Below are 15,325 nucleotides of genomic sequence, written 5' to 3'. Positions count from 1 at the left end.
CAACCTTCTGTTTTACCTCAAATTATTTGGCACCTTCCCAGCTTTGCACCTGTGCTCTTAATGCTAAGCATTCTTTTGACTAGGTAATCTATGCTGCTTACTTGGCACTACAGCAAAGTGCACATCTTTGGGAAAAGCCCGCGTTCTATAATACTGCATGAATAAATAAACAACTGGACATCTGACAGGGCTAACGTAATAAACATAGGGACGCACGGATTTATGGGCGCATAACAGAAGCGAGCAATCCTTTTGGGTTCCGTAGTAGCGTGCTACAAGCCGAAAAGCGCTTCGATGCCTTGTCAGGGATAGTAGGGGCGCTATATAAATACAATTATATTTATTGTCCCTCTCCTTTAGTTAGGTCTGCCACCCCTCTGCTAAACGCAACAAGCTGCAGTGTTCCACTTTCGGCTTCTTTCTAAAACCTCCCCATCTCTTACCTTGCTTGTCCTCTGTCTCTTTAATTAGCTGGATTACACTGTCCCACACGACGCATGCGCCACAGCCTAGGAGCGTGCGTACTGCAGGGCCCAACCTTGGGGGATACCAAATGGGAGAGGTAAGAGGGATTATCTGTATCGTGGGAGGCCGATCAGAGAACTTCTAGAGCCCTCCAACCCCTGTCTACCGAGAATATACAGTTTATTTACGATGCTTGCAAGAGAAACTGCCAACGCTATTAAGTACACTCCCTACCACCAATGGGCAAGATAGTGTCGTCTGGCGTCCGTCACTATGGCGACCGCGTCAGAGTATGCCGCGGGAGCAGCAGCGGGAGAATCCATTCATCTACGAGGAATGGGGGGGCCGCGAGGCGCCGTAGACAGCAGATTGTAAGTGTGCTTATGGACAAATGGTAAAGTGTATTGGGTTGGGTGTAAAAGGGAAGCGAGCACTACTCGGAAACAAAGCGTTCACGGGACCTGCAGTATCCCCAACCGAGTAGTCCATTTCTTGTTTTTACGCATCCTGTGAAATGTAGTTCCTATTTCCAGTTTAGCAAAGTGTGCTCTTCTTAAAGAATGTCCAGCTTCTGTACTCTGCAGCTAGACTTATGTGGTTCCCGAGAAGCCTCTGCCAAGAAAATTATAAGCTTCTTTGACAAAGCATTACTTGGAGCTGTATTGCACGACTAGCCATCGAAGAGAATGGATATCATCTTCACAAAATATTCTAGAAGAGGGTGCCTCCCCCCCCACCCCACACCACGGCCCCCCTCACATCAGTGAAAGGCCACTCTATGGCGAAGCTTTTTGGTGGAGGTAGCACCTCTCTCTTCTTTATCACAGAAAAGTCGTTCTCCTTCTTTAAGTATTCCGAGAGATATAGGACCAGCCCATATCTACAGTAAAGTATTTAATTTATTATTTTTTAGCAGAGGAGGCGAGTTTTGAGCTATTTGAGCTTGCTTCAAGACAGGATTCAGAGGTACTATTTGTTTGTTGATTTCCTGTAACAGAATAATTCATACACATTGGCAATAGTCACTGTGTAGTTATGTTGCAGTCAGACTTTTAATTGAAAAGGTTTTTTTTTTTTTTAATTGGCCCATAACTTTTGTCTCTAGAACTGATATCCACAAAACTTGGAAATCGGTGAAATCGGTCAGCTAAGCTTCGTGAAGGTCTGTCCAGCGCGCCTGGCTTTAGGTGCGAACAAAATTTCCTACATAACCTAATGGAAAAACACTTCTATTTTTTCCCTGAACGAATCTGATCAAAAGTTCAATGCTGGACCTGAGCTGACTCTGCCAAGCCACTGCCACATTTGGTTCAGATCCTTCTCTGTGGTATAAAGTTGTAGGCCAATCAAATAAATACCTTCTCAATGGAAAGTGTGGCTGAACCATAACGACACACTGGTGACATACACAGCGGTGGTTGGCTGATGGCAGGGGGTTGGGCCCAGGTTCTGGCCTGCTGTGGAACCGGCGGGGTGGTTGCATGATGGGTAGATGGCAAGAAGTTGAGGCAAGGCTTGGCCTGTCGTCTAGGACAAATCGGGGTTTGGCTGATGGGAGGCACAACACCCTTCAATCAATCAATCAATCACAGACATTTATAGAGTGCGCTACTTACCCGTTAGGGTTCCAAGGCGCTGAGGGGGGGAGGGGGTGGAGACTGCTACTGCTCGAAGAGCCAGGTCTTGAGGAGCCCCCAGTGCCCTCGGTCTAAGGCTGCGCACTGCTGGTGTTTGTTCAAGGCAGGCAGTTGGGCGCATCCTCTGCCCAACCCCTGCTGTCTGGGTCGAAGGTTTTGTGCCATAGGTGTTGGCTGCTGGCAGGGGATTGGGTGCAGAATGTAGCCGCAGGCCAGGCCCCACACCTAACTGCTGCACATGGCCAAGGAATGACTGATGGGAGGGGATTGGTTGCAGGGCCTTGCCTGTGGGCAGGCTGTGTGCTCAGTCGTCACTGTGCATGGCATGGTTTGGAAATGACATGCATCATAAAAAACAATTAAAGTCACTTAAAAAACACAGTTAAAAATTGAGTTATAGTTCCGGCTCAAGCACAAAAAACTGAAATTCGCAAATTAAGGTTATCAACACACACAATGCACAGCATTGTTGCACCAACCACCATGCTCAAAACACCAATTTGTCAATGCACATAAACAAAAAGAAGAGCCAACTAGGTAACCTGCGCAAGTTAAGGCATGTGTTTCATGCCTTGATAATCCTAGCTGGTGAATTTCAGTGGTTTTGCAAGCTAGAACCAGATCTATAACTCAGTTTGCAACTGTGGCTGTAGGAAAGTGCCACTGTTGGCATGGTTACCCCCCCTTTTTTTGCCTAGTGTTGATGCCATCTTTCATTGAAAGTGTGCTGGGACCCTGCTAACCAGGCCCCAGCACCAGTGTTCTTTCCCTAAAACTGTACCTTTGTTTCCACAATTGGCACAGCCCTGGAACACAGTTAAGTCCCTTGTAAAAGGTACCCCTGGCACCAAGGGCCCTGTGGCTAGGGAAGGTCTCTAAGGGCTGCAGCATGTATAATGCCACCCTGGGGGACCCCTCACTCAGCCCATGCACACTGCCTTGCAGCTTGTGTGTGCTGGTGGGGCGAAAAAGGCAAAGGCTACATGGCACCCTTCTCGGGGTGCCATGCCCACAAACCACTGCATGTGGCATAGGTAAGTCACCTCTCTAGCAGGCCTTACAAGCCCCAAGGCAAGGTTCACTACACCACAGGTGAGGGCATAGCTGCATGAGAAATATGCCCCTACAGTGTTGAAGCCCATTCTTAGACATTGTAAGTGCAGTGTAGCCATATTAAGTATAGGGTCTGTGAGTTTGTCATTACGAACTCCACAGCACCATAATGGCTTCACTGAACACTGGGAAGTGTGGTATCAAACTCCTCAGCACAATGATGCCAGTGTGGGGTTTAGTGAAACATGCACCCAGAGAACATCTTAGAGATGCCCCCTGTATGTTAGCCCAACTGCTAGTGTAGGACTGACCAGTCTGTGTCAGCCTGCCACTTTCAGACAAGCTTCTGACCACATGGGGTGAGTGCCTTTGTGCACTCTGTGGTCAGAAACAAAGCCTGTCCTGGGTGGAGGTGCTTCACACCTCCCCCTGCAGGAACTGTAAAACCTGGTGGTGAGCCTCAAAGGCTCAAGCCTTGGGTTACAGTGCCCCGGGGCTCTCCAGCTAGTGGAGAGGCCCATCCCCCGGACAAGGCCCCACATTTGGTGGCAAGTCCGGTGGGAAAATTAGGGAAAACAGGGAGGAGTGACCACCCCTAAGGTGTCCAGAGCTGAAGTGACCCCCTCCCTGCAGAATCCTCCATCTTGTTTTGGAGAACAGGGACCATTAGGAATAGGAATGCACCCCCCTCCCCAAAGGGAGTGGGCACAAGGAGGGTGAAACCACCCTCAGGGACAGTAGCCATTGGCTACTGCCCTCTGACCCCTAACACACCCCTAAATCTAGGATTTAAGGGCCTCCCTGAACCCAGTTCACCAAATTCCTGGCGACCTACAAAGAGAAGAAGGACTGCTAAGCTAAAAACCCCAACAGAGAAGAAGGAAGACAACAACTATTTTGGCCCCACCCCTACCAGCCTATCTCCTGCTTTAAAGAACCTGTGAGAAGAACAGCGACGCATCCAGCAGGCCCAGCGATCTCTGACCACTCCAGAGGACTGCCCTGCATCCCGAGAACAGCGACCCTGTCCAAAAGAAACTTTGAACCAAGGACTCCCATTTCACTCCGAATACGTGACTCCTGACCCCTGTGCACCCGACACTCAGGGCCCGTGTCAAGGTTGTCCACCCAGCAAGAAAGGTCCCCCAGGCATTGGGAGCAAGAGCCCACCCTGAGTTGACCCCTCCTAACCCCCATGACGACACCTGCAGAGACAATCCAGAGGAGCCCCACACCCCCCGACCACGAGCTCTGGACAAAGATATCTGACGCCTAAAGGACCCACTGCACCCGCAGCCCCCAGGCCTTGGAGAACCTGACCCCCGGTGCAGTATCGACCAGCAGGCGGCCCTCTTCCCTGTCCGACACGTGGTGTGCCGGAGACCACCCCCTCCCCCCCGGACCTCGCCTGCAGCCTCTAAGTGACCCCCAGGTTCTCCTCATAGAGTTGTATCAGGAAACCGATGCCCTGTTTGCACCCTGCTCCTGCCTACCCTGGTGCCGCTGAGAGTGTATGTTTGGTGCCTATTTGGGGCCCCTCCAGTCTTCTCTTGAACCCCCCTGGTCTGCCATCTGAGTCGCTGGTACTTACCTGCTGTCTGACCGGATTTCGAGTACCCCCCCCATCTCCATAGGAGCCCACGTTAACTGGGCTCTCCTTTGACCTCTGCACCCGACCGGCCCCATCTTGCTAGTGGTGGGTGTTTGGAGTTAGCGTGAACCCCCAACAATGGACTACCTAAAACCCGGAGACAGGAACTGTAAGTTCAGTACTTACCTGTAAAATCGTACAATCTTTTCTTCCCCCAGGAACTGTTGAAAATTGCAGTCTCCACTTATAAAATAGCTTTTTTGTCATTTTAAAGAAAACTGTATACATTGTTGATTCCATTCAAAGTTCTGATTATAACCATGTAGGTACCTTACATTTTATGTACTTACCTGCAAACTGAATCTTGTAGTTCTAGAAATAAATTAACACGCCGTCAGCGTCTGTTTGGGGGCCGGAGGAGGCGGAAAGAACACCTGTGGGCAGGAGCCCTTTAAATTACTCTCAGCGCTCCTGCTTCGCGGGAAGCGCGCCGTCAGCGTCTGTTTGGGGGCCGGAGGAGGCGGAAAGAACACCTGTGGGCAGGAGCCCTTTAAATTACTCTCAGCGCTCCCGCTTCGCTGGATGCGCGCGGGCGGCGCCCGGGCCAAGGGCGAGCCCGTCCTTCGCCCGTCATCGACCGGAAGAGGCTGGGCTGGGCCCCCCCCCTAATGTCTACTCCTTCCACCAGTGGTAACTTCATCTGGGTGCTGTGTCAGGTACTGTGTGAGCCCATTATTAAATATGGGGAAAAGAAAGATTAATGTTCAAAAGGGGGAAGGTGGGCCCAGCTCCCTTCAGTCCTCCATTACTAGTTATTTATCTTCTGTGATGGGGGCCATCGAATCTGAACTTGAACATGTAGAAGAAAGGATTGGGGCTGTCCAAAGTACTGTACAACACCCCCCTTTGGAACCTATCGTCCACATTTCCACCTTTCCAAGAACTGGTCCTTCATCACCGATCTTGCCTCTGAATACCAGACAGTTGGGCGACGATATACTTCCCACTACCGACCGAATCAATTCTTCTCCCCTATTAGTTATTCCTCCTCTTGAAAGCTCTTGTTCTCGGGCCGATTCTCCTCCCTTGAAGAAGAGGAGAGCCGGGAAAAAGCCCAAAAATACAAAAAAGGCCTTGGGCTCCAAAAAGAAACTACCTACCCTCCCGGCCCAAAGTGACCAACCCCCAATCTCCCTGGTTTCCTCCCCTGAATGCCCTCTGAGTAAGGATGCTCCTGAAGACCGTTCTAGTATTATTGACTTGACACTCAAATCCTTTTGCGCAACTCTAGAGGCAAAAATTACCACTTTGATCACTAGGAAGCTTGATTGCTTTTGTAATGACGTGACCAGGTTTTTATCTAGTTTTTTAAAACCAGGTCCATTAAGTACAGGAATACATCATAGCCCTGAACCAGCCTATCAATCCACTCCTCCCTCTACTTTGGTACCCCAAGGAGTAAGTAATCCTGCGCTTGATCCACAAGCCGTCTCTGGTCAAGGAACTCTCGTTGACAACCCTGCATTAGGGCCGACAAGGGAAGTCTATTCCTCTAGGTTGCAAGATAAAGGTCCAAATAAACTTACTAACCATGCAGACTTTTTACATTTACCACCTGACTGCAATCCGTACGTTTTGGTTCTCTCAAACGTTCCTCCTCTGGAGTGCTCCAAACAAGAAGATACCCACTCCCTAATTAGAAAAGCTGGTCACTGGTTGAACTCCAATTTCAAACCTAATTTTTTTCATAACAATAAGATTCTTATGGCCCGAAGAGTGAGGAGGGTAGGATATTCAAAGGGATTGGAGGAGGGAGACTATGTTGTTTTAAATTTTGCTAATCCTCGTTCAGTAAACTATTTTTTGACCAATTTGGACCACTGTAATATGTCAATTAACAGGATTCAAATACATCCCCTGTGTAATTTTTACGACCCTGTGCTCCTACCAAATCGCATTGTCATTAATTCAAGTATTCACAGACCAGACCCAGAAAGTTTTCATTTACAGGTTAATGTACCCTCTAGCAATCGGTTCTCGACTCTTAGTCACCTTGACGAGAACGATTGACTGACGGTGATCCACCCCTGTTCTTCTAACATGGAGAGACCGAAGGTTGGGATCGTCCACGTTGAATGTACCTGGGACACAGGAAAGCCTGTAATGGATCTGCAAGTTCCTATAAATACCAAAGTTCTAATGTCATGTCCTGTGTCTAGACCATTAACCCTGCTTAGCTGGAACATAGCAGGGCTGCGATCCAAAATTGATAATTCGGACTGGAAGAGCTTTATTTCCTCTTACGATATAATTTGCCTACAGGAGACTTGGTCCAAAGATACGTTCCTTCTGAACGGTTTCACCTCTCTGTGTCAGCCTGCATTAACCTCCCAAATGGGGAGAGCTAGCGGCGGCCTTTTAGTTCTTGTTTCTGTACATCTTCCGCTTTTAAATGTGTCCTTAATCTGGTCTTCCCTTTATTTTATGGTTGTCTTAGTCTCTATTAGTGGACAAAAGGATATCCTAATTTAAAATTTTTACAATAACATTCCTCGGGGCCTTCTTATGGGTCATTTGGAAGAGGTAACGGACCTCATAGATTCTTCACATGTTTTGCAGAATAGTGATCTAATTATTCTATGGGTGGGCGATTTTAATACTCCTCTGTGTAGCAAAGAACACATGGACTTGTGTGCCTTTCCTGCTGAGGGCAGAGAGTCAGTAATTCATTTTAATCATACTATTGAAGGAGATGCCTTAAACCTTTTTACTTGTAAATTTGATCTGGTTCATGTCACTGAGAAATTGGCCCCCGACGCCTGTAATATACCAACCTTTACAGGGAATTTGAGGGGGAGTATTATCGACTTTATACTTATCGGCTCCTCTGATTTTTACGTAATTCAAGATTTTAAGATTACGCTTCATTGTGCGAGCGATCATAACCCCCTTAGCATTATATTGGACCTAAAAATTATCCAGGCATCCAAGAATAAAAGCTTGAGCGCTGCTACGGTTTATAATCCAAATTGTGGCATACGTATAAAATGGGACAAAATAGATCCAACATTTTTTAACCAGGATATTGTAAGAAGTAGCTCTGACTCGATTCATATGTGTTTGTCCCAGCAGTTAGATCCTGACCGCATAGTGCGTGAATTTGAATCTTTAAGCACTGACATTTCACGCGCCCTGGCGGTGGACAGGCCCGCGAAGGGGCCGGTGGCCCACAGATGGTTCGATCCTGCGTGCTCATCCGCCCATAAAAAACTCAAAGACGCTCTTAAAGCAGTTCCTCTCTCCCGTCAACTAGTTAAATTAGCTAGAGACGATTATAAGGCTGCCCTTGATAAACGGAAATCAGAAATTAGGTCTAGGGCCTGGGGCGAACTTTTGGCTGCATCTGAGCAGAAGGATACTTCTAAATTCTGGAAAGTGATAAATCACTCTTACTTTTCTGACAACAACTCTTTGGCCAATGACTGTCTTATCGCTGAGGACGTCTGGGTAACTCATTTTAGGAAAGTCTTCTGTTCAGGAACTTATGAGAATCCGCATGTAACAGTTAATCCTTCTGCACATTTTATTTTAGACTCTAATACTAAGGCCCCAAATATTATTTTTGATCTCCACGAGGTCAAAAGTGCTATTGACAGATCAAGGCAGGGAAAGGCTCCTGGCCTCGATGGGGTTCCCGCTGATCTTTTTAATTCAGAAATTGATCTTTGGGGTCCGTTAGTTACAAATGTGTTGAATAGTGTGGTAAACAGTAACGTGCCCCTCTCATGGAAATCGGCTATTATTGTCCCCATCTTCAAAAAAGGAAACAGACAAGATCCTTCTTGTTACAGACCAATTTCTCTTATCGATTCGACGGCAAAGGTTTTAGGTAGCGTGATCTTGTCCCGTTTAGAAGATTGGGTGACCGAGGCCCAGATTTTATCTCCTATTCAATTTGGTTTCAGACCCGGTGTAGGCACAGTTGAGCAAGTCTTAAACTTGCAGATGATACTCAGTAAATATGTGATAGTCAAAAAAGAGTCTACAGTATTCATATGGCTTTCATTGATCTAACCAGTGCCTTTGATATGGTTAATAGGTCAAAGTTATGGCAAATTTTGGAAGTCTTATGCTGTGATCCGGCTCTATTGGAGCTTATTAAACGCCTACACACAGACTTAACGATTTCTGTTCAGGCCGGCTCACATGGGCAGAGAACCTCCCCCATCCCGTCATCTAGGGGTGTAAGTCAGGGATGTATCTTAGCCCCTTTTCTTTTTCTGATATACATAAATGGGCTCTATGATTCACTGGTAAAACATGCAAAGGACGTACCGAAGATGGGCCAGAGACTACTTCCAGTTTTATTATATGCTGATGATGCAGTTTTAATTGCTCGTACTGCAAATGGTTTACAGGGACTACTGGATACATTTTTTAATTTTATGTTGAACCTTGATCTGAAAGTAAATTACCCCAAGACTTTCGTTATGACTTGTGGCCCACGTAACACAAAGTCTAAACAATTTACTATGGGAGGGCGTACTCTTAATAAAGTCAAAGAATTTTGTTATCTAGGCATGTACATGAGTTCTTCTTTGTCCTGGAAGACACACATTAATTTTAAGCTCCAACAGTTGATAAGGAATAATGAAGCGATCTTTCGCTTTTCAAATAAACTAGGTCATAGACCCCCTGCACAGATGAAAACTCTTTACAATTCTAAGTGCACTGCATCAGTCCTTTATGGGGCAGGCGTCTGGGGCTATAATAAAATACCGTCTCTCCAGAGTGTTGAAAATAAATTCCTGCGCAGATTACTGTTGGTCCCAAGATGCATCGCAAACATAATCTGCCATGAAGAACTTGGTCAGTGCTTTTTGGAGGATAGGGTCTTTATGGCTCCCCTACTGCTCTGGATTAGATGTTGGTCAAACCCTATGGCGAGATTGGTCCAAGACTGTATTTCTGATTGTCTACAATTGGAAAATTCAAATAGGATTCCCTGGCTTATGTTTCTGCGAAACTCTTTTGAGAACCTAGGGCTTAGATACATGTTTGATGAACCCCATTTGTTAACTACAAACTCTAGGTCTGTCTTGAAGTCTACTTACTCCGAGCATATATCAGAGCTGAGATTTTATAGTTCCCTGAAATTGAAATCTTTTGATTCCTACTCTCGGATTGTGACTGTTCCATGCCTTGAACCCTATTTGACTTGGTTTTCAAGTTTTAGAATAATTTCTCTTTTAACACTTTTTAGACTTAATCTAATTCATTTTAAGGTAACTTTCCCCGAACTATGTTTTTGGAAAAAGGACTTACCACTTTGTCCCTGTGACTCCAAATCAACCCAGAGTACCTTGCACTTTTTTCTTTTTTGCCCTTTATATGCTGCTCCTAGAGGGGCTTTTATTTTACCCACTTTACGTCTTCTTAGACCCATTCACTATAAGGAAGCTCTATTATATCTTCAGAGATTGCCAGATATCCAAATTTGTCACCATGTATTAGACTTTGTTACAGCTTCTTTAAGTATTAGGAAAAGGCCTACTCTATTTTTTTTATTTTTTTTAATGTACGTATAGTTTATCATTTTAAGCTAATATTTGTACTTTTCTGATTTTGTGATTTTAATCATGTCTAGTATATTTATTTGTCTATGTCAAGGGGTTTCAGATTGGATGCTCATGCGGTGTTTTTAGTAATGGTTTTTAAGTTTTATTTTGTTTTATATTATATTATTTATAGATCGGTAAATGTGTTTTGGTTTCCACTTTTATGGCAATTGCCGAATAAAGTTATTTGACTGACTGAAATTAACAAAACATATTTTTCTATATAAAACCCTATTGGTCTGGAGTTAAGCCATTGAGTGTGTGTTTCTTTTATTGCTTGTGTATTTACAACAAATGCTTAACACTACCCTCTGATAAGCCTAACTGCTCGACCACACTACCACAAAAAGAGCATTAGTATTATCTATTATTGCCTCTGTCAAGCCTCCGGGGAACCCCTGGACTATGTGCATGCTATGCGCCTGATTACAACTTTGGCGGAGGGGGTTAATCCGTCCCAAATGTGATGGATATCCCGCCCGCCGTATTACGAGTCCATTATATCCTATGGAACTTGTAATACAGCGGGCGGGATATCCATCACATTTGGGACGGATTAACCCCCTCCGCCAAAGTTGTAATCAGGCCCTATATCTCATTTTGATATAGTATATACAGAGCCAGCTTCTTACATTGGTGGATCAGCGGTGGGGTCTACGACTTTGCATTTGCTGAACTACTCAGCCAATACCTGATCAAACGACTAAATTCCAAAATTGCTTTTAGAAAACTGACTTTTGAATTTGACAATTTTTTCTAAATTTTTAAAAGTCATGCTAGGGCCTTGGTTAAGGTCCTTTTAGCATCTCTTTTTAAGTTTAAAATAAGCTTAGAGGAAATAGTGATGGAACTCAACCTCACTCCTTACCTCCATCTAGGGATGGAAGAGCTAAGGTCACTCTGTAGGCTGAAAAAGATTAGAACTGGTTCTAACCCTACTAAGGTCAAGCTTGAGGATCTCTTGGCAGAGTACACCGGGACCACCCAACTGAGGAGGAAGAACTCCACTTAGAAGGGGAATATGTTAGAGATGAGGGGGTGATCTCCCCCTCCTCCCCTAACTAGGGAAACCATGGTCCCCAGACCCTTGTCTCCAAGGATAGAACTCACTGGATCTGGATCTTCCACAGGAGAGTCCAGTTCCTCTGGTAACATTGAGGGAGGCCTCAAAGAAGAGGACATCCTTTTAGCAAGGATGCCAAAAAGGTTAGCTTTGTAGGAACAACTCCTAGCTATAGAAAGGGAGATAGCAGAAATGGGTTTAGCACCCATAAATGGTGGCAGTAACTTAAATAGGGTCATAGAGAATACTGATATCCTAAAAATCACCAAAGGGATTGTCTCAAAATATGAAGAGGGTGATGATATCACCAAGTGGTTCACAGCTTTTGAGAGGGCTTCTGCAACTAGAAAATTAAACAGATTTCACTGGAGAGCTCTCCTTTGGGAAATGTTTGCTAATAAGTGTAGGGATAGACTCCTCATACTCTCTGGTAAAGATGCAGAACCCTATGACCTCATGAAGGCTACCCTGATTGAGGCCTTTGGATTCACTCCTGAGGAGTATAGAATTAGGTTCAAGGTGGCTCACAAAACCTTGAGGTGACCTGGGTTGATTTTGTTGACTACTCAGTGAAAACACTAGATGGTTGGATAACTGGCAGTGGAGTGGATGACTATGATGGGCTTTATAATTTCTTTATGAAGGATCACCTGTTAAGTAACTGCTTCAATGACAAGTTGCATCAACATTTGGTAGACCTACGTCTGTCCAATTTCTCCCAAAGAATTGGGAAAGAAGGCAGACCATTGGGTCAAGGCGAGGATGACCAAGACTTCCACAGGGGGTAACCAAAAGAAAGGGTTCACAAAGCCTCCCTAGGGGAAGGGTGATGAGACATCCAAGGACAAAACTAAAGAGTCTTCTCAAGGGCCCCAAACACCTGCTCAGGAGGGTGGGCCCAAGCCTCTTCTCAGTCCACAAATGGGTACAAGGGTAACAACTTTGATCCCAAGAAGGCCTTGTGTCACAACTGTAAACAGCATGGACACCAAACTGGAGACATGGCCTGTCCCAAGAAACATCCCACTACCTCTACTCCAGTTAGCACTGGAATAGCCAGTCTCCAGGTGGCATCAACAGTGTACCCAGAGCAAATCAGGATTCACCCTGAAGCTACATTAGTCTCTGAGGGTGGGGTGGATATAGCTGCACTAGTTGCCTCGCTGCGTAACATGCAAAAATACAGGCAGCAGCTCTTGATAAATGGGACAAAGGTAGAAGCCCTGAGGGATACATGTGCCAGTGTCACCATGGTGACAGAAAAACTGGTTTCCCCCGGACAGTATTTGGCTGGACGAACTTATCCAGTTACCAATGTTACTAAAGTCCACCCCATGGCTGTGGTGACTTTAGAATGGGAAGGGGTTACTGGCATGAAACAAGTGGTGGTCTCTTCTGCAATCCCAGAAGAATGTTTGCTAGGGAATGATTTGAAGTCTTCAGCATGGGCTAAGGTATAACTCAAAACCGATGCAGCCATGCTGGGGATCCCTGAACTGGTGTGTGTGAAAACTAGAGCACATAGCCGAGCACAGGGTGAAAAAGAAGTGTTGGAGCCTGGAATAATTGCCCAACCTTCCAAGTGAAAAGGTAAGAGGACTGGGGACCAGCCCCTGAACAGCAAAAGAAGAAAGACCTCTCTTCTCAGGAAGATGTCTTCTCTTCTGAGGGAACTGAGTCCATGGAGCTGGAACCCTACCAGGTGGAACTCTTGGGCCCAGGGGGACCCTCAAGGGAACGCCTGTGCCAGGGACAAAATACTTGTCCTTCTCTTCAAGGCCTGAGACAGCAAGTTGCTGAACAGGAGAAAGGAGATGTCATTGGCTCCCACAGGGTCTATTGGAAGAATGGACTATTTTACACTGAGGCTAGAGATCCCAAACCTGGTGCCACTAGGAGAGTGGTAGTGCCTCATGAGTTTAGAGATTTTATCCTATCTTGGCCCATGACATCTCCCTAGCTGGGCATTTGGGACAGACCAAGACATGGGACAAACTTGTGAACCATTTCTATTGGCCCAACATGTCCCAGAAAGTAAGGGAGTTTTGTAGCTCCTGTGTCACCTGTCAAGCTAGTGGCAAGACAGGCGGCCACCCAAAGGCCCCCCTCATTCCACTTCCAGTGGTGGGGTGCCCTTTGAGAGGGTTGGTGTGGACATTGTGGGTCCACTTGAACCTCCCACAGCCTCAGGGGAGCAATACATACTGGTAGTAGTGGATCATGCTACCAGATACCCTGAAGCAATTGCCCTTAGGTCAACTACTGCCCCTGCAGTAGCCAAAGCTTTAATTGGTATTTTTACCAGAGTGGGTTTCCCTAAGGAGGTGGTTTCTGACAGAGATACAAACTTCATGTCAGCTTACCTGAAACACATGTGGAATGAGTGTGGGGTGACTGATAAGTTCACCACACTCCCTACCATCCACAAACCAATGGACTTGTTGAGAGATTCAACAAGACATTGAACGGCATGATCATGGGACTCCCTGAAAAACTCAAAAGAAGATGGGATGTCCTCCTGCCATGCTTGCTTTTCGCCTACAGAGAGGTGTCTGAGAAGGAAGTAAGGTTTTCCACCTTTGAGCTTCTGTTTGGCCATCCTGTAAGGAGACAACTGGCACTTGTTAAAGAATGCTAGGAGAGACCTCTCAATGAGCCTAAACAAAATGTAGTGGACTATGTACTAGGCCTCCGCTCAAGGATGGCAGAGTACATGGAAAAGGCATCCAAGAACCTTGAGGCCAGCCAACAACTCCAGAAGTTGTGGTATGACCAAAAGACTGCAATGGTTGAGTTCCAGCCAGGGCAGAAAGTCTGGGTTCTGGAGCCTGTGGCTCCCAGGGTACTTTAGGACAGATGGAGTGGCCCTTACCTAGTCCTAGAGAAAAAAAGCCAGGTCACTTACTTAGTGGACCTGGGCACTAGCAGGACACCGAAGAGGGTGATCCATGTTAACCATCTGACGCTGTACAATGATAGGGCAGACTTAACCATGCTGATGGTTACTGATGAGGATCAGGAAGCAGAGAGTGAACCTCTCCCTGACCTCCTCTCAACAGACCCTAAGGATGGATCAGTAGATGGAATTGCCTATTCAGACACTCTCCCTGCCCAACAGCAAGCTGACCGCAGGCAAGTCCTACTGCAGTATATTGAGCTCTTCTCTTTGACCCCTGGTCAGACACACCTGTGTACCCATGATGTGAAAACAGGAGACAGTTTACCTGTCAAGAACAACATTTACAGTCAGTCTGACCAAGTCAAAGAGAGCATCAAAGTGGAAGTCCACAAGATGGTGGAATTAGGGGTAGTAGAGTACTCTGACAGTCCCTGGGCTAGCTCAGTGGTCTTAGTCCCCAAACCTCACACCAAAGATGGAATGAGAGAAATGAAGACTCAATTCTGTCACCAAGACAGATGCACACCCCATACCCAGAGCAGATGAACTAACTGACAAGTTAGGTGCAGCCAAATTCCTAAGTACCTTTGACTTAACAGCAGGGTTCTGGCAAATTAGGATGGCACCTGGAGCCAAAGAAAAGAAAGCAATCTCTACAACTGATGGGCATTATCAGTTCACTATTATGCCCTTTTAGCTTATAAAATGCCCCTGCCACCTTCCAAAGGTTGGTGAATCAAGTCCTTGCTGGTTTGGAGTCCTTTAGTGCAGCATATCTAGATGATATTGCAGCCTTTAGCTCCAGCTGGCAGGATCACCTGGTCTACCTGGGGAAGGTTTTGCAGGCCTTGCAAGCAGCAGCCCTATCTATCAAAGCATCTAAATGTGAGATAGAGCAGTGCACAGTTGTATACTTGGGCCACCTGGTAGGTGGAGGCCAAGTGCAACCTCTACAGCCCAAGATCCAGAAAATCCTGGACTGGGAACCTCCAAAAACCC

At 46.2% G+C, this 15,325-nt stretch overlaps 2 protein-coding genes across 2 annotated transcripts in view; one reads left to right on the top strand and one right to left on the bottom strand.

Annotated features, from left to right (window-relative positions):
- CBY1 (chibby 1, beta catenin antagonist) overlaps positions 1–568 on the bottom strand; it is a 59,177-nt gene extending 58,609 nt beyond the window's left edge. Inside the window, exon 1 of the mRNA XM_069231317.1 lies at positions 444–568. The gene's annotated coding sequence lies outside the window, so the exon portion shown is untranslated. The remainder of the gene's footprint in view (positions 1–443) is intronic.
- A 95-nt stretch (positions 569–663) lies between these two features.
- The window catches only part of FAM227A (family with sequence similarity 227 member A), a 64,170-nt gene continuing 49,508 nt past the window's right edge, over positions 664–15,325 (top strand). Inside the window, exon 1 of the mRNA XM_069233160.1 lies at positions 664–836. Coding sequence (XP_069089261.1) covers positions 739–836 — 98 coding nt within the window. The 5' untranslated portion in view covers positions 664–738. The remainder of the gene's footprint in view (positions 837–15,325) is intronic.

The sequence above is a fragment of the Pleurodeles waltl genome, chromosome 4_2 (assembly GCF_031143425.1).
Source record: "Pleurodeles waltl isolate 20211129_DDA chromosome 4_2, aPleWal1.hap1.20221129, whole genome shotgun sequence".
Taxonomy (NCBI): Eukaryota; Metazoa; Chordata; class Amphibia; order Caudata; family Salamandridae; genus Pleurodeles; species Pleurodeles waltl.
The sequence above is the reverse complement of the archived record's forward strand: the minus strand, read 5'-3'. Positions and strand labels throughout refer to the sequence as shown.